Here is a 20,949-nt window from a genome sequence, read left to right as displayed (position 1 = left end):
GCCATCTACCGTCCATCTGGCCTAAACAAAGAAGGAAAGCCGGGCAAGTCACGTAGCTTGAGCAAAGGGCCAGATTTGACAGGAGAAGCTGACGATATGTCTTTAGACAACTGGCAGCTGGTGTGTAGCGGAGCTCTCCTCAACCAACGCAGCGTGGTGGTTGCTGCCCACTGTGTCACTGAGCTAGGCAAGCTGTACCCACTGGATGTAGCCAAGGTCCGAGTAGTGCTGGGAAAGCAGTACCGGAGTGACCTGCGTCAGACAAAGGGCTTGCAGCATCTTAGGGTAAGGACTGCATACAAATCAAAATCAGAAAAAGTTGAGACAGTTTGAAAACTGCAAAAAAAAAAAAAGAAATTCAGTTTTGTCTGGTCAACTTCATTTTATTTGTTAATATGCATTCCTGCCTTTCAGACCTGTAACACAGTCTAAAACAAGTTGGGATGTTAAAGCATTTTTTAACATTGCCATTCCTTTCCACTCAAAACACTTTTGGTGTTTGGCACCGAGGATACCAACAATAAAGTGTTTCAGGTGTTTTTTTGTCCCATTTTTCCTATGAACAAATATTAAGGTGTGAAACTGTACAGGGTTGTTGTTGCATTTTTATTTCAAAACTCTCCACACAGTCTCTATTAGGGACAGGTCAGGACTGCAGGAAGGCCAGTCCAGTATTTATACCCACTTTTTGTTGAAAAATACATTGACGTACATACAAATGAAATGAAGTTGACCAAACAAAAAATTAAATTTCTTAGGTTAATACTGTCTGCAATAAAGTAAAAGTCAATGAAAGAAACTAAATGGTAAGTCTGTTAGATTGCACTGTATTTACAAAAACATTGGTGAATTATTATTGTAAGACACAGGCTTTGTTAAACCCCAGGAACCTAAAAAAATTGTTCAAGTTTAAAGTTTTATTTGTCACATACAGGTCTATACATGGTATAACTAGCAGTGAAATGCTTTTACAACTGCCTGGTCACATTAATACCAAAGAACAAAGGGAAAGAGAAAACTTAATGTACAAAACAGAAATAACTTTACAAAAAATATAGAAAAATCTAAGTAGAGATAAAAACTTTAAGTAGAGATTAAATAAAAAAGGTGCCATGTAAGCTTAAAGTGAATACAGTATACGTAAAGAGCAAACCAGTGTTGTACAATTGGTGAGAAATCACTACATATATCCATACATATACATAACTGTATGTGTACGTGCATAGACTATTGAAAAGTAATATGTTTAAAATAAACACTTTAAATCAAGCCATTATCAACCACAAGTGGTGTTTCCACTGATTTTGTGTCCTGGGGTAACCAAACAATGCAGTAAATGTTTAGTACAAGAAAAAGTCAAAATATCAATTGAATTATTCCTAGAATAGAGTGGCTTTAGACAGTGCTGATTTAGATAATGTTCAGAGTTTATTTTCTCCTCAAAAGTCACTTTTAATAAATAGCCTACAGTGGAACCTCGATTTAACAGACTGAAAGAGGGGTGCACTGGTCCGTAAAATGTGTTCTGAGATTTTTTTGTGCGAAAATATATGAAAACACAGCACTAAGGTAAACAAAAGTGTTAAACATGCACACATGATAAACAGTAAAATGAACAACGTAAATAGATATGTAAATACAGTATGTCATGTAAATTGGTGTACTGTACTACTGGGGAGAAATTTCATTTACCTTGTGTGGTGGAGGAGATGTTTTTATTGCTGTGATCGTATAGTGGGGACTCAGAGTATCTATTATTCGGAATCTGAAGCACTGCTGGTGGCTACTGGAGCAGTGCTGGTGCATAACTAAGCACTAGAACTTGCAAAAATGAAGCATAAAACACCGAGACAAAGGTGAGAACAAAGAGAAAAAGTAAATCAAGCCTATCACTCCTGTAAACAGAGAGACGTGCGCTGGCTAGTGGACAGTTACTGAACTACTAGTCTTGGTTCGCTTCTTGAGAGAATTTTAAACAATTGTACCAGACATTTGGTTTTCCAGATTTTGTACTTTAAATCGAGGTTCCACTTCATTAATATTTATGCTGCCTTAATCAAAGTCTTTTTTTACTAACTTATTTTCAAACAATAAATGTATTTTAATTGTGGGATGTTCATAAGACCTCTTAAAAATAATGTTACTAATTGTCATCGATGTCACCAGCAGTGGCTGTTACAACAGTGAGTAACACCAGTACGAAATGTCGGCATTTTCAACTAAAATCATTCACTGAGCACACAAATACCCCTTTACTGAATAATTTATTAATTAGGATTTTAACATCATGTTTTACACACTTTGGTTACATTCATGACAGAACAGGTTTACACAACATTCTTTGGTTCACAAGTTTAATGTCAAACACAGTCATGGATAATTTTGTATCTCCAATTCACCTCACTTATAGGTCTTTGGACTGTGGGAGGAAACCGGAGCTCCCGGAGGAAACCCACACAGACACGGGAGAACATGCAAACTCCACACAGAAAAAACCTGGACCACGCCACCTGGGGATTAAATCCAGGACCTTCTTGCTGTGAGGCAACAGTGCTACCCACTGAGTCACCATGCCATCCCCTTTACTGAGTAAAGCCCATGGTTTTTAAAAAGTCATGCTTATGGTCTGGGTCTACATAGAGATTTGTTTATTAACATTATTATTATTATTATTATTATGATTAGCAGTAGTAGTATTGTTATTATTATTATTGTTGTTGTTGCAGTTGTTTTTTAAGAACACAACAAATCTGCAGGGTATGTGTGTGTTTAAACAGAATATTTATTACTTATTTATTTATGTAGTTAGTTAGTTAAGCAGCAATGGAAAAAGTAATGCCAAATATTTACCAGTTTATGACCCCTAAATCTAACTGTTCCCCATCTTTACTTTCCTAGGTGTCTTCCATCACTGTACACCCCAATTATGATCCTCTGGTGCTAGACTCTGATCTGGCTATCCTAAAATTGCTGGATAAAGCCCGGATTGGTGAGCATGTGTTGCCCATCTGCCTCCCAAATGCTCAGGATGCATTGGAGGAGACTCTCTCCAGACAGGCCATGGTGACGGGCTGGTCCCTCATTCCTGATGCCAAATTTGGGGAGACAGAACGTGCACGTGTGGGCACAGTGATGCTGGGTGATGTGGTGCATTGTGAGCAACAATACGCTAAGTATGGCCTTCCTATCAGTGTCTCAGAAAACATGTTGTGTGGTCGACAGGGTGCTGGCGCCAGTCCTTCTAACATCTGTCCAGCTGAGACTGGGGGTGTACTGATTGCCCCACCTACTTTTTCTCCAGAATCATCACTTGACCAAAAGCAGGAGTGGAAACTTTTGGGATTGGTTAGTTTTGGGTATGACTCACTAGACTGCAACCCAGAGCTTTATACTGTCTACACACATATTGCTAACTTTCTTGACTTTTTTGAGAGGAATATGAAATAGTTTATTATTTAAGAATTTTACCACCAGCTTTGTCTTGCATTTTCTTTTTGCCCTAATAACACTTTAATATGTCGCTTAAACTAACACTGGACAATGCACTATGAGAAGATAGCTGTAGCAGTAAGGGGCATGGACCCAGTTTCAGGTAGTAGTCTATGCCAAGCTAAGAGCAACTTCTCCAGCAACATATTAACTTAAACATGTAGTAAACAGACCAACCAACTGGCCTTGCAATAAGAAAAATGGGAAATGTCTACCAACAATGACCCATGTCTTTCACATGTGGGTCCTCAGGTAATCAATACGGTGCTGTTGGATTGACCAGAAAACCAAGTATTCTGCTATTATTTATATCAGAGATGTTTGGCCTTCTGGATGTTTGTAATGTACATAGACTGTAATGTATTACTCCACAATTGTAAACATGACCAAAACTATGTATATATTGTACAAAACTATTGAACTTGTGTGCTTTTTAATAAAATCATTTGGTGTTGTGTTGTAAGTGAAAACCACAGGTTTATGTTTCATTGTACTGTTTAAAACATTTGAAAAACAGCATGAGGTAATCTAAATAAACAACCCAACCCAACCACCAGACCAAACCCAAAACCCACATATGACAACATTGGGTACTAGTTGAATTCTTTTTGTTTCTTAACTTAATCTGTCAACTTGAATTAGACATGCATAAGAAGTTGCTTTTGGTTGGCTATATTACAAAATATACACTATATTGCCAAAAGTATTCGCTGCCTTCACACGCATATGAACTTGAGTGACGTCCCATTCTTAATCCATAGGGTTTAATATGATGTCGGCCCACCCTTTGCAACTATAACAGCTTCAACTCCTCTGGGAAGGCTTTCCACAAAGTTTAGGAGTGTGTTTATGGGAATTTTTGACCATTCTTCCAGAAGCACATTTGTGAGGTCAGACACTGATGTTGGATGAGAAGGTCTGGCTCGCAGTCTCCACTCTAATTCATCTCAAAGGTGTTCTATCGGGTTGAGGTCAGGACTCTGTGCAGACCAGTCAAGTTCTTTCACACCAATTTGCTCATCCATGTCTTTATGGACCTTGCATTGTGCACTGGTGCACAGTCATGTTGGAACAGGATGGGGTCATCCCCAAACTGTTCCCACAAAGTTGGGAGCATGAAATTGTCCAAAATCTCTTGGTATGCTGAAGCATTAAGAGTTCCTTTCACTGGATATAAGGGGCCAAGCCCAACTCCTGAAAAACAACTCCACACCATAATCCCCCCTCCACCAAACTTTACACTTTACATGCACAACACAGTCAGACAAATACCGTTCTCCTGGCAACCGCCAAACCCAGACTCGTCCATCTGATTGCTAGACGGAGAAGCGTGATTCGTCACTCCAGAGAACACGTCTCCACTGCTCTAGAGTCCAGTGGAGTCCATCCGATGCTTTGCATTGTGCTTGGTGATGTGCTTGTTGCACAGGTGGCATCCTATCACGGTACCATGCTGGAATTCACTGAGCTCCTGAGAGCGACCCATTCTTTTACTAAGGTTTGTAGAAGCAGTCTGTATGCCTAGATGCTTGGTTTTATACACCTGTGGCCATGGAAGTGATTGGAACACCTGAATTCAATGATTTGGATGGGTGAGTGAATACTTTTGGCTAAATAGTGTATCTAGAAAGTACTTAATACAAAAAATGAGAATGCAGAGAAAACATAATCCATCCAAGCTAAATCAAGGTAGCAAGCAGCATATATGAAGTGGAAACAGCTGAGCTACAATTTGGCCAAAAGCCAGTCTAGTGGGCACACACAATTACACAGTAATTTATGAGAGAGAAAAAAAACATGCAAGTGGATATTTTTCTATTAAAAATAATACTAATAATGCCGCTCAGGTGGCACAGCGGTAAAATACGCTAGCACACCAGAGCTGTGATTTCGAATACAATGTATCGAATCTCAGCTCTGCCATCCGGATAGGCTAGACAGCTATATGAACAATGTTTGGCTCTTGTTCATACAGGGTTAAGGAGCCGGAGAGGGACCTCATAACTGATGCAATTACGACCTCTGCTGGCTGGTTGATGGCATCTGCACAGAGTAGAGAAATAATGCTGATCAGGGTGGGGCTCTCCGTGCTCAGGGCTGATTCGCATATGCGTATCGGAGGGGACATGTGTGAGTTCGCTCTCCTTAATCAGAGGGCGGGGGTCAGCACCAGTAGAGAGAAAGCATGATGCAATTGGGTGAAAATTGGACACGCTAAAAATCAGGAGCAAAGAGAGAAAATGCAAAAAAATAATAATAATACTAATAACATAAATAAAAGTACATTGGTAAAGGTAACCTAATTCAATAGATTTTAAGTGATTATCGCATGGGGGTAAGCTAAATGCCTATTAAATCATGATATTGTGAAATTACATTTAATATAACCTGTGCTGAATTTATACATTTTAGAAACATTTGTCTTTTGTATTTTTTACTATTATAAATATAGACTCCTGATCCCAACATTAATTTATTAACTAAAAAAAAAAAAACGACTTCAGAGTGGCACTGTGCCGCAGTGGGTGGTGCTAGCACCTCACAGTAAAAAGGACCTGAGTTTGATACCCCTGGCTGGTCAGGCAGTGTCATCGCTGTGTGGAGTTTGCATGTTCTTCCTGTGTTAAATCTAAATTCGAACACTAGATGGCAATAAGGGTGCATTCGGTTCATCTAGATTGGTTTTGTTTGTATTGCTCTTAACACAACATTCCATTTCACAGCAAGTTTAAGAATCATATATATATACAGCACTGACCCTTTGGGCATGGATTCTGACACCTTTCTATCAGAATCAGCATTAACTTCTTCAGCAATTTGAGCTACAGTAGCTCGTCTGTTGGATCAGACCACACGGGCCAGCCTTTGCATCAATGAGCCTTGGCCGTCCATGACCCTGTCGGCGGTTTACCACTGTTCCTTTCTTGGACCACTTTTAATAGATACTGACCACTGCAGACTGGGAACACCCCACAAGAGCTGCAGTTTTGGAGATGCTCTGACCCAGTCGTCTAGCCATCACAATTTGGTCCTTGTCAAACTCACTTAAATCCTTTTTAAAAGTAAAATTTTATATATATATATATATATATATATATATATATATATATATATATATATATACTGTATATACAGTATATATACAGTGTATCACAAAAGTGAGTACACCCCTCACATTTCTGCAAATATTTCATTATATCTTTTCATGGGACAACACTATAGACATGAAACTTGGATATAACTTAGAGTAGTCAGTGTACAACTTGTATAGCAGTGTAGATTTACTTTCTTCTGAAAATAACTCAACACACAGTTATTAATGTCTAAATGGCTGGCAACATAAGTGAGTACACCCCACAGTGAACATGTCCAAATTGTGCCCAAAGTGTCAATATTTTGTGTGACCACCATTATTATCCAGCACTGCCTTAACCCTCCTGGGCATGGAATTCACCAGAGCTGCACAGGTTGCTACTGGAATCCTCTTCCACTCCTCCATGATGACATCACGGAGCTGGTGGATGTTAGACACCTTGAACTCCTCCACCTTCCACTTGAGGATGCGCCACAGGTGCTCAATTGGGTTTAGTCCATCACCTTTACCTTCAGCTTCCTCAGCAAGGCAGTTGTCATCTTGGAGGTTGTGTTTGGGGTCGTTATCCTGTTTGAAAACTGCCATGAGTTTTCGAAGGGAGGGGATCATGCTCTGTTTCAGAATGTCACAGTACATGTTGGAATTCATGTTTCCCTCAATGAACTGCAGCTCCCCAGTGCCAGCAACACTCATGCAGCCAAAGACCATGATGCTACCACCACCATGCTTGACTGTAGGCAAGATACAGTTGTCTTGGTACTTCTCACCAGGGCGCCGCCACACATGCTGGACACCATCTGAGCCAAACAAGTTTATCTTGGTCTCGTCAGACCACAGGGCATTCTAGTAATCCATGTTCTTGGACTGCTTGTCTTCAGCAAACTGTTTGCGGGCTTTCTTGTGCGTCAGCTTTCTTCTGGGATGACGACCATGCAGACCGAGTTGATGCAGTGTGCGGCGTATGGTCTGAGCACTGACAGGCTGACCTCCCACGTCTTCAACCTCTGCAGCAATGCTGGCAGCACTCATGTGTCTATTTTTTAAAGCCAACCTCTGGATCCTCACATCTCACATCCTCAGAGAGTTCTTTGCCATGAGGTGCCATGTTGAATATCCAGTGGCCAGTATGAGAGAATTGTACCCAAAACACCAAATTTAACAGCCCTGCTCCCCATTCACACCTGGGACCTTGACACATAACACCAGGGAGGGACAACGACACATTTGGGCACAATTTGGACATGTTCACTGTGGGGTGTACTCACTTATGTTGCCAGCTATTTAGACATTAATGGCTGTGTGTTGAGTTATTTTCAGAAGACAGTAAATCTACACTGCTATACAAGCTGTACACTGACTACTCTAAGTTATATCCAAGTTTCATGTCTATAGTGTTGTCCCATGAAAAGATATAATGAAATATTTGCAGAAATGTGAGGGGTGTACTTACTTTTGTGATACACTGTATATATATATACAGTGGAGTCAAAAAGTATTTAGTCAGCCACTGATTGTGCAGGTTCTCCTACTTAGAAAGATGAGAGAGGTCTGTAATTTTCATCATATGTACACTTCAACTATGAGAGACAAAATGAGAAAAAAAAATCCAGGAAATCACATTGTAGGATTTTTAAAGAATTTATTTGTAAATTATGGTGGAAAATAAGTATTTGGTCAATAACAAACAAGCAAGATTTCTGGCTCTCACAGACCTGTAACCTCCACTCGTTACCTGTATTAATGGCACCTGTTTGACCTCGTTATCTGTATAAAAGACACCTGTCCACAGCCTCAAACAGTCAGACTCCAAACTCAACCATGGCCAAGACCAAAGAGCTGTCGAAGGACACCAGGAAGAAAATTGTAGACCTGCACCAGGCTGGGAAGAGTGAATCTACAATAGGCAAGCAGGTTGGTGTGAATAAATCAACTGTGGGAGCAAGTGTAAGAAAATGGAAGACATACAAGACCATTGATAATCTCCCTTGGGGTCAAGATCTCATCCCGTGGGGTCAAAATGATCATGAGAACGGTGAGCAAAAATCCCAGAACTATACAGAGGGACCTGATGAATGACCTGCAGAGAGCTGGGACCAAAGTAACAAAGGCTACCATCAGTAACACACTACGCCGAGAGGGACTCAAATCCTGCAGTGCCAGGCGTGTCCCCCTGCTTAAGCCAGTACATGTCCAGGCCCGTCTGAAGTTTGCCAGAGAGCATATGGATGATCCAGAAGAGGATTGGGAGAATATCATGTGGTCAGATGAAAGTAAACTCAACTCGTCGTGTTTGGAGGAAGAAGAAGAACCCAAGAACACCATACCTACTGTGAAGCATGGGGGTGGAAACATCATGCTTTGGCGCTGTTTTTCTGCAAAGGGGACAGGACGACTGATCCGTGTTAAGGGAAGAATGAACGGGGCCATGTATCGTGAGATTTTAAGCCAAAACCTCCTTCTATCAGTGAGAGCATTGAAGATGGAACGTGGCTGGGTCTTCCAGCATGACAATGATCCCAAACACACCGCTCGGGCAACGAAGGAGTGGCTCCGTAAAAAGCATTTCAAGGTCCTGGAGTGGCCTAGCCAGTCTCCAGACCTCAACCCCATAGAAAATTTGTGGAGTCCGTGTTGCCCAGCGACAGCCCCAAAACATCACTGCTCTAGAGGAGATCTGCATGGAGGAATGGGCCGAAATACCAGCTACAGTGTGTGCATACCTGGTGAAGACTTACAGGAAACGTTTGACCGCTGTCATTGCCAACAAAGGTTATGTTACAAAGTATTGAGTTGAAATTTTGTTATTGACCAAATACTTATTTTCCACCATAATTTACAAATAAATTCTTTAAAAATCCTACAATGTGATTTCCTGGATTTTCTCATTTCTCATTTCTCATTTTGTCTCTCATAGTTGAAGTGTACCTATGATGAAAATTACAGACCTCTCTCATCTTTCTAAGTAGGAGAACTTGCACAATCAGTGACTGACTAAATACTTTTTGGCCCCACTGTATATACTGTATATATACTGTATATATATACACGTATATATATATATATATATATATATATATATATATATATATATATACGTGTATATATATATATATATACTGTTCAGCCATAACATTGAAACCACCTCCTTGTTTCTACACACTTTGTCCATTTTATCAGCTCCACTTACCATATACAATGACTTTGTAGTTCTACAATTACTGACTGTAGTCCATCTGTTTCTCTGCAGGCTTTGTTAGCCACCTTTCATGCTGTTCTTTAATGGTTAGGACCCCCACAGAGTAGGTATTATTTGGGTGGTGGATCATTCTCAGCACTGCAGTGACACTGACAGTGGTGGTGTGTTAGTGTGTGTTGTGCTGGTATGAGTGGATCAGACACAGCAATGCTGCTGGAGTTTTTAAACACCTCACTGTCACTGCTGGACTGAGAATAGTCCACCAACCAAAAATACATCCAGCCAACAGCGCCCCGCAGGCAGCGTCCTTTGACCACTGATGAAGGTCTAGAAGAGGACCAACTCAAACAGCAGCAATAGATGAGCAATCGTCTCTGATTTTACATCTACAAGGTGGACCAACTAGGTAGGAGTGTCTAATAGAGCGGACAGTGAGTGGACACAGTATTTAAAAACTCCATCAGCGCTTCTGTGTCTGATCCATTCATACCAGCACAACACACACTAACACACCACCACCATGTCAGTGTCACTGCAGTGCTGAGAATCGTCCACCTAAATAATACCTGCTCTGTGGTGGTCCTGTGGGGGTCCTCAACATTGAAGAACAGGGTGAAAGCACGCTTAAAAAGTATGTAGAGGAAAGGTGGACTACAGTCAGTAATTGTAGAATTACAAAGTGCTCCAATATGGTAAGTGGAGCTGATGAAATGGACAATGAGTATAGAAACAAGGAGGTGGTTTAAATGTTATGGCTGATAAGTGTATATAAAATCTTACTTTAAAAAAGTTGGGACAATAAGTAAAAGAAAATTAAATAAATTTGTCCAAGGTCATTTTTGACTTGCACCCACGCTTTTGGGACTCACTGCAACCCTGACCAGAATAAAGTGGTTGGTTAAAATAAATAAATGAACAAAATGACCAAATAATAACCAAACAAATTACACATTGCTCACATACATGTGGGCCTAAAAATTATAAATAGATTAGTCACAATTATTGCACAGTTATTTACTCGTATATGTATAGTTATTTAGCAGCGTCTTTATATAGTTATAGTTACAGCTGTATAGTTATTTATTTTACACATCTTTATTATTACTGTTATTATTATAATACATACCTAACTAATCCCATTCTTATTCATATGCTTATTATTATTATTACTATTATGTATGTAGTACTATGTACATAGACATAATATATGTAAATAGCTGTAGTTATAATTATATATTAATCATAGATATATATGTTTACTATTATTCTCTGTTACTGCATTTTGCTGCCTTGTACCTGTACTGAGCAATAACAATAAAATTTTATTTATCTATCTGTCTATCTGTCTGTCTGTCTGTCTATCTATCTATCTATCTATCTATCTATCTATCTATCTATCTATCTATCTATCTATCTATCTATCTGGCTGTCTGTCTGTCTGTCTGTCTGTCTGTCTGTCTGTCTATCTATCTATCTATCTATCTATCTATCTATCTATCTATCTATCTATCTATCTATCTATCTATCTATCTATCTATCTATCTATCTATCTATCTATCTATCTATCTATCTATCTGTTTAGCTGTGAAGCTACTAAAGGGAAAAACAGTGTCATGCACAGCTATGGCATGTCATAGAACGCCCAAATGATTTAGTGCCACTGACCCATGAAACCATGAATAAATGTGAGCCCCCGGGATGTCACTTACAAAAACATTGTAATTTTGCACACACATTCAAGCACTCGCACACACACATTCTCACACAGACTCTCAGGTGGTGTAGGATTAGCTCCATCTGTAGTGAGTCCTCTCCGGAAAGATGCACACAGAGATGAAAAGGATGTGAATGTGTGAGGGATGGGGCCCTTCATCCCCTCATTTTCACACACCCTTCCCCCAAAACACATGCATGGTGACGTATGATCATTAGCATTTACTGAGTTTTAAGCATGTCCAATGCGCTATTTAATATGCAGATAAAGCAGTCATGAGTGTTTGGATTGAGAGATTCTCCCATTCATCTAGAATAAAGACTTGTGAGAAAGATGTACTGCTAGAGGTAATTTCACTTGGGAGCCGATGTTCCCCAGGATGATTGTGAAAAGGCTCTTGTTGCGCTACCTCTTTATTTCAATCCTACAGAATCTTTAAACGTCCCAAAGGAAGTGAGAAAAACAAGCTTTTCCAGTACCATTGTAACACAGCTTCTTCTCATGCCCTATTAACTCACAGGGCATCATCAGTATTTGGGTAGAAGCTAACTTCTCAAACACTTGATTGGTTGAGAGTGCAAAATTGACCCGGTGATTAGCAGTGAGCAAGTGCTGGAAAAAGAAAGCGTAAAGGCTATACGTTTCTCATGAGAAGATATTACCTTCAATTGGGGGAACTCTACTACAAATCATGGAGGCCAAGCCACTTTTAAGACTTTGTTAATCCAGTAAAGCCACAAAAAACATTGAAATAAAAGGAATCCTTTGTGAACCCATTAGAAAGACCTAGATTTCTGCATTAATTACTCATAAAATGTGGTCAGGTCTTCATCAAAGTCAGAATAAGAAACATACACATTCTGCCTAAACAAGTGACAAAAAACCCTTGTTCTTGTCATGTCTTTATTCAACTTGTTGATTAATCATATACAGCACTGACTGACATAAAAATGGACTTCTGATGTAACAGGTTGCATTTATGTAATGGTAGACTGTGTGAAGTGACAACGATTTTCTGAGGTATTCCTCACTCTCTGAGGTGGTTTTCCTCACTCTCTGAATTGGGTACCTCACTCTCTGAGATGGTTTTCCTCACTCTCTGAGATGGTTTGCCTCACTCTCTGAGATGGTTTTTCTCACTCTCTGAGATGGTTTTCCTCACTCTCTGAGATGGTTTGCCTCACTCTCTGAGATGGTTTTCCTCACTCTCTGAGATGGTATTCCTCACTCGTTTTCCTTACTCTCTGAGATGGTTTTCCTCACTCTCTGAGACGGTTTTCCTCACTCTCTGAGGTGGTTTTCCTCACTCTCTGAGACGGTTTTCCTCACTCTCTGAGACGGTTTTCCTCATTCTCTGAGGTGGTTTTCCTCACTCTCTGAGATGGTATTCCTCACTCGTTTTCCTTACTCTCTGAGATGGTTTTCCTCACTCTCCGAGACGATTTTCCTCACTCTCTGAGGTGGTTTTCCTCACTCTCTGAGACGGTTTTCCTCACTCTCTGAGGTGGTTTTCCTCACTCTCTGAGATGGTATTCCTCACTCGTTTTCCTTACTCTCTGAGATGGTTTTCCTCACTCTCTGAGATGGTTTGCCTCACTCTCTGAGATGGTTTTTTTCACTCTCTGAGATGGTTTGCCTCACTCTCTGAGATGGTTTTCCTCACTCTCTGAGACGGTTTTCCTCACTCTCTGAGACGGTTTTCCTCACTCTCTGAGGTGGTTTTCCTCACTCTCTGAGATGGTATTCCTCACTCGTTTTCCTTACTCTCTGAGATGGTTTTCCTCACTCTCCGAGACGGTTTTCCTCACTCTCTGAGATGGTTGTCCTCACTCTCTTAGGTGGTTTTCCTCACTTTCTGACATGGTTTTCCTCACTCTCTGAGGTGGTTTTCCTCACTCTCTGAGATTCTTTTCCTCACTATCTTAGGTGGTTTTTCTCACTCTTTGAAACGGTTTTCCTCACTCTCTGAGATCTCTCTGAGATGGTTTTCCTCACTCTCTGAGATGGTTTTCCTCACTCTCTGAGGTGGTTTTCCTCACTCTCTGAGATCTCTCTGAGATGGTTTTCCTCACTCTCTGAGATGGTTTTCCTCACTCTCTGAGGTGGTTTTCCTCACTCTCTGAGATGGTTTTCCTCACTCTCTGAGATGGTTTTCCTCACTCTCTGAGGTGGTTTTCCTCACTCTCTGAGATGGTTTTCCTCACTGTCTGAGATGGTTTTCCTCACTCTCTGAGGTGGTTGTCTAGAAAGGTGGCCTAGAATATCTTAGGTTATCTTGAGCTCCTCAGACAACTCCAACTGAACGTTTGACTGGCATAAAACAAAAGGAGATAACTAGACAGTGCACTTCGTAGGGAAGAGTACTGGGTTGGAACTGCAATTGAACATGACATACTAGCTACATTTGGATCACTGAAAAAGAAAAGGCAAACACAACTACTAACATTACCTTACCGACTGTGTGAATGACCAAGCAAATATTCTGCACTGAGATGGCGCTGATTTATATAGTGCAGCACATTAGTGCTAATAAGTGTGAGAGTTCTTGGAACATGCATTTATTCTAGAACCTCTACTAATAGTTGTACTGCTGCTGCTGAAAGAAGCTGCCCCTGTCACAACTGTGAGTGTTTCATGTTAAAAAATTTATTCTTTTTACAAAATACAGTCTGGTTGCTCAGCCAAAAGTAAATTTTTTACTTTTGTGCTACCTCTTTATTTCAATCCTACAGACTCTTTAAAAATCCCAAAGGAAGTGAGAAAAACAAGCTTTTCCATTACAATTAAAACACAGCTTCTTCTCATGCCCTATTAACTCACAGGGCATCATCAGTATTTGGGTAGAAGCTAACTTCTCAAACACTTGATTGGTTGTGAGTGCAAAATTGACCCGGTGATTAGCAGTGAGCAAGTGCTGGAAAGAGCTTTTCCAGAAAGGGGGTTTGTAAAATTAGATGTCACTCTGGAAGCATTTCCATACTTTAAACCGACATCATTTATTGGTGATGTGTTAGCAGCTGCATTAAATGTCAATGTCATTTATCAGAACATACTTAGTATTGTATAGCTAGGAACTTAAAGGCTACTGCACAATACAGAGGATCCTACTTCAAAAGTGACACCTTAAACTTAATTAGAGTTTGTTGTTCATTACATAGAAAGTAACTGTAGACTTAAAGCCTATGGCAATGGAAAAATGCTTGACTGTGGACAGTGTTAACTGTGTTCAAGTAGGTTCTTATTAATTGTTGATCCATATTGGTTGATTCTTAAATTACATCTGACCATCCAGACAAACTTACCCTCTACATTAGAATGCAGATTGAATTTTCTTACCACCCAGGACAAAATGTCCCCTAAACTCAAAATCTTCGACATTTACTTTAAACTTAATGTGTTTACTTACTTCCTTTTAAATTAACAGCTGTTTTGTTCAGCGCTTGGCCTGAGCGGTGAGGTAAAACGTCATCATAGTGTGCATATGAGACGAATCTGCATTTGTGTAGAATAACCGTCAAATCCAGTCTGAAAGCATCTGCATGTATCTGTGTTTAGCTGGATTTTCTTCCTCTTTCACTTTTATACAGCTCGAGGTTCTAAAAAATTGTAAGAACAACCCCATTATTTTACATAAGCCTAAAATATATGCTGTTCCACAGGACCATGGAACGCATTAACTGGTTTCCCATATATCCTTATGGGAAAAAATACCTTGAAACTCAACACCTTTTAAACTCAACGCCACTCCCAGAACTAATTGACGTTGAGTTTCAAGGTACTGCTGTAATGTAAATAAATGGGCAGAGAGGTGTAATCATCTTCACTAATGATGAAACGACTTTACAAAACAACACCAAATTAAAAATAGTAAGTATCAATTTTTGAACTCATGTATGCGTATTTTTGACTGAGGCCCTTTAATAGGATTAATGTTTAATGGGATTCAAAGGAAGTACTTGCTAAATAAAAGACTTTAAACCTCAATGAGTTTGAAGCTTCTGCACAAGAAGAATGACTAAAGATTCCACAAGAGAGGTGCCAGAAGCTTGCTATAACTTACTGAAATTATTAGAGGTCATCAAGGCTAAAGGCTGTTCCACCAAGTACTAAGTATGGAGGTTGAATAATAGTGCTCATGGACATTTGTCAAACCAACTAGATTTTTTCATTTAAATTCCAAATTATGTCAACTTTGCCTATATGTATCATGTAATGTACAATAATCTTATAATTTCCATTTTATTTTCATGTTTTACCATTGATTTTTACTGGTCAGGCTCATGGTGGGTCAGGTTTCCTTACAATCACTGGGCACAATGCAGCAACACACCCAAACTGGATGCAGTTCATTGCAGAGCTTTAGCTACCCCCCTCTTTCAGACATAATCAATCATGTATCTGTAGCAAAATTGCATGTATGTATCAATAAATATAGTTTATCTGTTTACTGAGACATCTTGAAGTATCATTTCATTTAATTCTATACACATTACCATAATACCTTTTAAGAATGTCTTTAATATTTTTAGTTGCAACTGATAGCTAGTAAATAAGAACAATTAATTTCAATGTACTGTATATTATTGAGATTTGAAAGGGTTTGATAATGTAGTGTATATATTATTATGTATTATTTTGTATGTGTACATACATGACATACTTGACAAAATATACATTGTGTTTGTGAATGTAATTTTGACATCAGTCTTAGTGTCATTTCTTTATCACTTACACAGCGTCTTAATGGGTTCTTAACTGGTGAGCAGCATGTCACCATGATTTATAGAGTCGCTTGGATTAGTATTGCACATTCCAAGACAGCTTGCTATAGATCGCATATTCAGAAACCCCCACTGAATTCAATAAATAAATGTACAGGTCCTTGGAGAGATATGTTAAAGCTCAGAGATTTTTTATTAAATCAGTGCAGAGGGTTTCACCTGCTTGTTTATAGTGCTTTAGTAAATTGCAAAAGGTGAAATTACTAGGACTTATTACAAGAAACGTATTAATTTGTGTAATTAGAAACTGATTTACCCTATACCCATTCAGCTCCTGGGTGCTAATGATCAATGAACCTCATTAGAGCAGCAGGTATTTTTTTCTTTACTATTATCTGAATCCTCGGGTAAGGGGCTTTTTTTTCTTTTTTCCCTTCCCCCATGTTACTCCCAGGAGAAACATTGGGAGCTGTAGCTTTATTAAAGATTTAACACATTCGGTGCAGTGTCTGATTTTCAAATTACCTCTTAGGACAGCAGCAAAGGAATGACCCTTGCCCATTATGCCACATCCAGTATGGTATATATTAACATATCAATCCTTCTGTAGTTGTCACACTCACGTATGTACTCACCCACACTGTTTTTGTTTGATAAAGGAGTTGAGAAAGGAAAATATTGATCAATATGTCAAAGGAAACCCACTGAGTCTTGACGGCCAACAACAGGTGTTCTTTATCTTACATGGCTGGCTGGGATTGATCTTTTCTTGGGGTTTTGGTGCTAGTAAGCTTCAGACTGGTAGAAAGTAAAAAGGTGGGCATATTTTAATATAGAATCATATTGGCTATTGCATAGAACCATATTGCAACATCTTAAATTAAAAAATAATAAATGATGTGAACCAATAGGCCAATGGTTCTGAACATTCTTGCAAGCTGGTCCACACAATAGGTCGCTGCCAAAAAGCCAATCTTACAGGCTGCACACTATAAGTTATACTAGGTCAAAAGCATACAAGTGTGGGCCACACCTTCAAGTGTTGTACACTGCAAAAGGCCGTTGAAAAGGACTACAAAACTACTTGTAAACATCTGTATTAAATAAGACAAATTCTTAACAAATAAAAGCAATTTAGTACTACTGTTACTCTACCTAGGGGTGCTCCCCATGCAAAGGACCCACCACCAACAAAAGGTGCAATTGTTAAAATTAAAAGTGAGTGTACCCTCAAGGATGTTCAAAGGATGGCTCAAACCATTCCACTTTTGTTTTGGCATTGCTCTTTGAGAACTCCAATTGAGTTCTAGAAACAAGAGCGTACATATTGATATTTGATATTGATATGTAAACGTGAAGTAACATAAAGGCGTGTCTCATATTTACTAAAAAACAATTCACAAAAAGCCAAAAATTAAACATTGTGATGTTGGCATGATGGTGTGGGAATGCTTTGCTGCTTCAGGGCCTGGGCAACTTGTCATTGTTAATGGAACCTTCAGTTTTGCTCTCCACCAGATAATTCTACACATGAATATTCTAAAAATTCCAAATGAGGAAATAAGGCTGTGATTTGAAGCTAAAGTACAAATTGTTTAAGCAACAAAACACTGTTTTGAAGAACAAAAGCAAGAATACAAAAAAAAAAAAAAAAAAAAATTTATATGAACACAAATAACCAGATAATTAATTTGGAGTTTATTGCATTACTTTTCACAAGATGGCCAATAAGTATAAATGAATTAAATTGTGTTTCATATTTGCTCATGCTCTAATTATCTTACATATGAATTTAAATGAGTGTTTAAATGGGACAGTGGTAGCCTAGTGGGTAGAGCTTTGGGCTATCAACCGGAAGATTGGGGGTTCAAATCCAGGCTCTGCTATGCAGCCACTGTTGGGTCCCTGAGCAAGACCCTTAACCCTGTCTGCTCCAGGGGTGCCGAAGGTGGCTGACCCTGCGCTCCGACCCCAGCTTCCAAACAAGCTGGGATATGCAAAGAAATAATTTTATTGTACTGTACACCTGTATATGTATATGTGACAAATAAAGTATATCTATCTATATCTATCTAAATATGCAGTCATCAAATGTTTTTTTCTCATTACACTGTTTAATTAAGCTTCCAGCCCTGTGTTATTCATACTACAAACCTTGTTAGCAGTATAAAACATTCCCATTTATATCACTAAGATACAGGATGTAGTAGCATAGCAACAGCTGGAAGTAAGGTGTCAACTCCAGTCTGTGAAGTGTGACAGAATGACTAAAAGTAGAAACGTTATCAGAAATGCAGTCATACCATTTCAGACATGTTTTACACATATAGCAGGAAGTGTATGGTAGCTTTCACAAATCCAATTACAAAAAAAATAAGACATATGTTTTTAACTGAGTTCTGGACTGCAGGCAGACCAGTTTAGCACGGGCACTCTATTAATACAAAACCAAGCTGTTGTAACATGCAGACTGTTGTATTGCATTAGCTCACAAAACAGGAACAGTGACGTTCCTGAAAATAAAATAGTCTAAAAGATAACATACGTTGCTCTTAATTCTTATGTACTCTTCAGCATATTATAATATTGCCTTAAGGAAGTTACACAGACTAATAGCATGACAGATGCTGTTTTTTAAACTTTGCATTGGTAACTAAGGTGTTTCTGGATGTTGTTGAAATTAGTTTTTTTCAACTACTTAGGAGTTTGTGTATATTTACAAAAGACTGTGACTGTAAAAAATATTAAATTTACCCAATTTTTTTATTAGACCCTAAGTTTAAGCCTTTTTGATGCCATTGAAGAAAATAATGTATTCAAATGTACTGAGTAGTTACCTCAAACAGTAATGTAAAAATTGTAAAAAAAAAATAAAAATACCTGAACAAGAGATAGATAGATAGATAGATAGATAGATAGATAGATAGATAGATAGATAGATAGATAGATAGATAGATAGATAGATAGATAGATAGATAGATAGATAGATAGTATAAACATAAATTGAAATAGTACACACTACAAAGATTAACATTATACAAACATTATACCTTATACATTATACAAAAAAGTATCTTTATAATCTGTATAAACATAAATTGAAATAGTACACACTACAAAGATTCACATTACACAAACATTATACATTATACAAACCAGTATCTGTATAATCACACCAACATAATACAACAACAGGGCCTGAGGGTACATATGGTGTAATTTTGGTATGCATCGTAAGGTTGGTATAGATTGTAAGTGGAAAACTGTAAAGGATAAATTATAAATTATACAGTGCAGATCTAAAAAAAATCTAACAAGCTACTAACAAGCAGATCTAACAAGCTACTTTTGTCATCTCAGTATTTTAAACCTTTATCCAAAGAATTAGACCCACCTTAACCCTGACCAGGATAAACTGGTGGTTAAACAGATGAAGTTGGAGTTTTATTTTGTAGTGGTGTTTCCTTTATCAGGTTGTCATCTATGGGCTTAAAATGTAAGTTAAATGGTTAAAGCTAAATTTGCAGAATATTTATATGGTGACACTTCATCACGTCACAGTTTAAAAATAGCACACTTTTTAACACGTTGATCAGGAGCCCCTGGAAACAGCTCAGTGCATGAGTCAAAACATGCATTCTTCAACTAAATTATTTGTTTTAGAAGTATACTGCTAGCTGCTTACTCCTTTGTGTGCCAAATACAAACAGCAGGGATGCCAGTTAGAAGTTTTTCTTTTCTTATTGACCCCCAGACATATTTTGTTTAGGGAACATTTAGGGCTTATTGCCTACTTGGGTTCCATTGAATTGTTGCCACTGTTTATGTTTATGATATACATGCTCTTTTACGATGTTGAACCTGAAAGCTTTGGTACAGTTTAATGTTCCTATATATTCTTTTAGTGTTAAATGCCCAACATCACTAACATTCTGTTTTTTTATATTGTTTTACACTGGGAGTTCTAAACATGACTGACATCTGGAATGTAGCATTTTAGATTGTATACTGTAATGAGTGTTTCAGCTATAATTTATGATCATTACATTATGGTAAAAATGCTTATTGTCATTTATAAAATATGTTTATTAGTATTTTAATTAATATGGTTATAAGTGTGCATTGTGTAACAGTGATTAAAACTTTCATTTGCTTATATGTACTTGTATTTAAGTCAACTTTACAGAATCCAGGACCAACAGACCAAAAACCCCAGTTGATGGTGACAGTGGCAAAGAAAAACTCCCTTAAAAATACAGGAAGAAACCTTGAGAGGATCCAGACTCAGCGATTTAACAATATTTAACAATTCCAAGCTTCCATTAACCCACTGGAGTGCATAATTAATACAAATTATTTGAAGTTAGTTTATTTTGACAATTTTGCTTTATTTCTTTTTACAGTATATTATTAGAAATGCACACTTTTTATGTTGATAACCTGTCCTTGTACTTTATTATAACCCCCAGATAACCTTTGTTCAGGGATTTTCACCCTCTCCCAATTGTACATCTCTCGGGTTAAATAGGTACCAAGGTTGGACAGTCAATAAAATGTGGTTCTTGTTAGGAGAGTAAATTTTCTGGTAATGTGGACAGTGGAAAAAAGTCCAACCTGTTCTTTATATATTGATACAAATGTGTTTAAATATCTGACTGTAGGAATTGCACAGTTGCAGTTATGGTGATGGAAAGGGGGATGAGAAAGTAGATAAAAATGGAGGACTTATTGATCT

At 38.4% G+C, this 20,949-nt stretch overlaps 1 protein-coding gene across 1 annotated transcript in view; it reads left to right on the top strand.

Moving 5' to 3' along the window:
- The window catches only part of pamr1b (peptidase domain containing associated with muscle regeneration 1b), a 53,240-nt gene extending 49,281 nt beyond the window's left edge, over positions 1–3,959 (top strand). Inside the window, exons 13-14 of the mRNA XM_062991337.1 lie at positions 1–285; positions 2,899–3,959. The exon at positions 1–285 is cut by the window's left edge and continues 65 nt beyond it. Of these exons, the coding sequence (XP_062847407.1) occupies positions 1–285; positions 2,899–3,447 (834 nt within the window). The 3' untranslated portion in view covers positions 3,448–3,959. The remainder of the gene's footprint in view (positions 286–2,898) is intronic.
- Positions 3,960–20,949: the final 16,990 nt, after the last annotated feature.

Source organism: Trichomycterus rosablanca, chromosome 1 (assembly GCF_030014385.1).
Source record: "Trichomycterus rosablanca isolate fTriRos1 chromosome 1, fTriRos1.hap1, whole genome shotgun sequence".
Lineage (NCBI taxonomy): Eukaryota > Metazoa > Chordata > Actinopteri > Siluriformes > Trichomycteridae > Trichomycterus > Trichomycterus rosablanca.
Note: the sequence above shows the minus strand (reverse complement) of the source record. Positions and strands in the feature narration are given on the sequence as shown.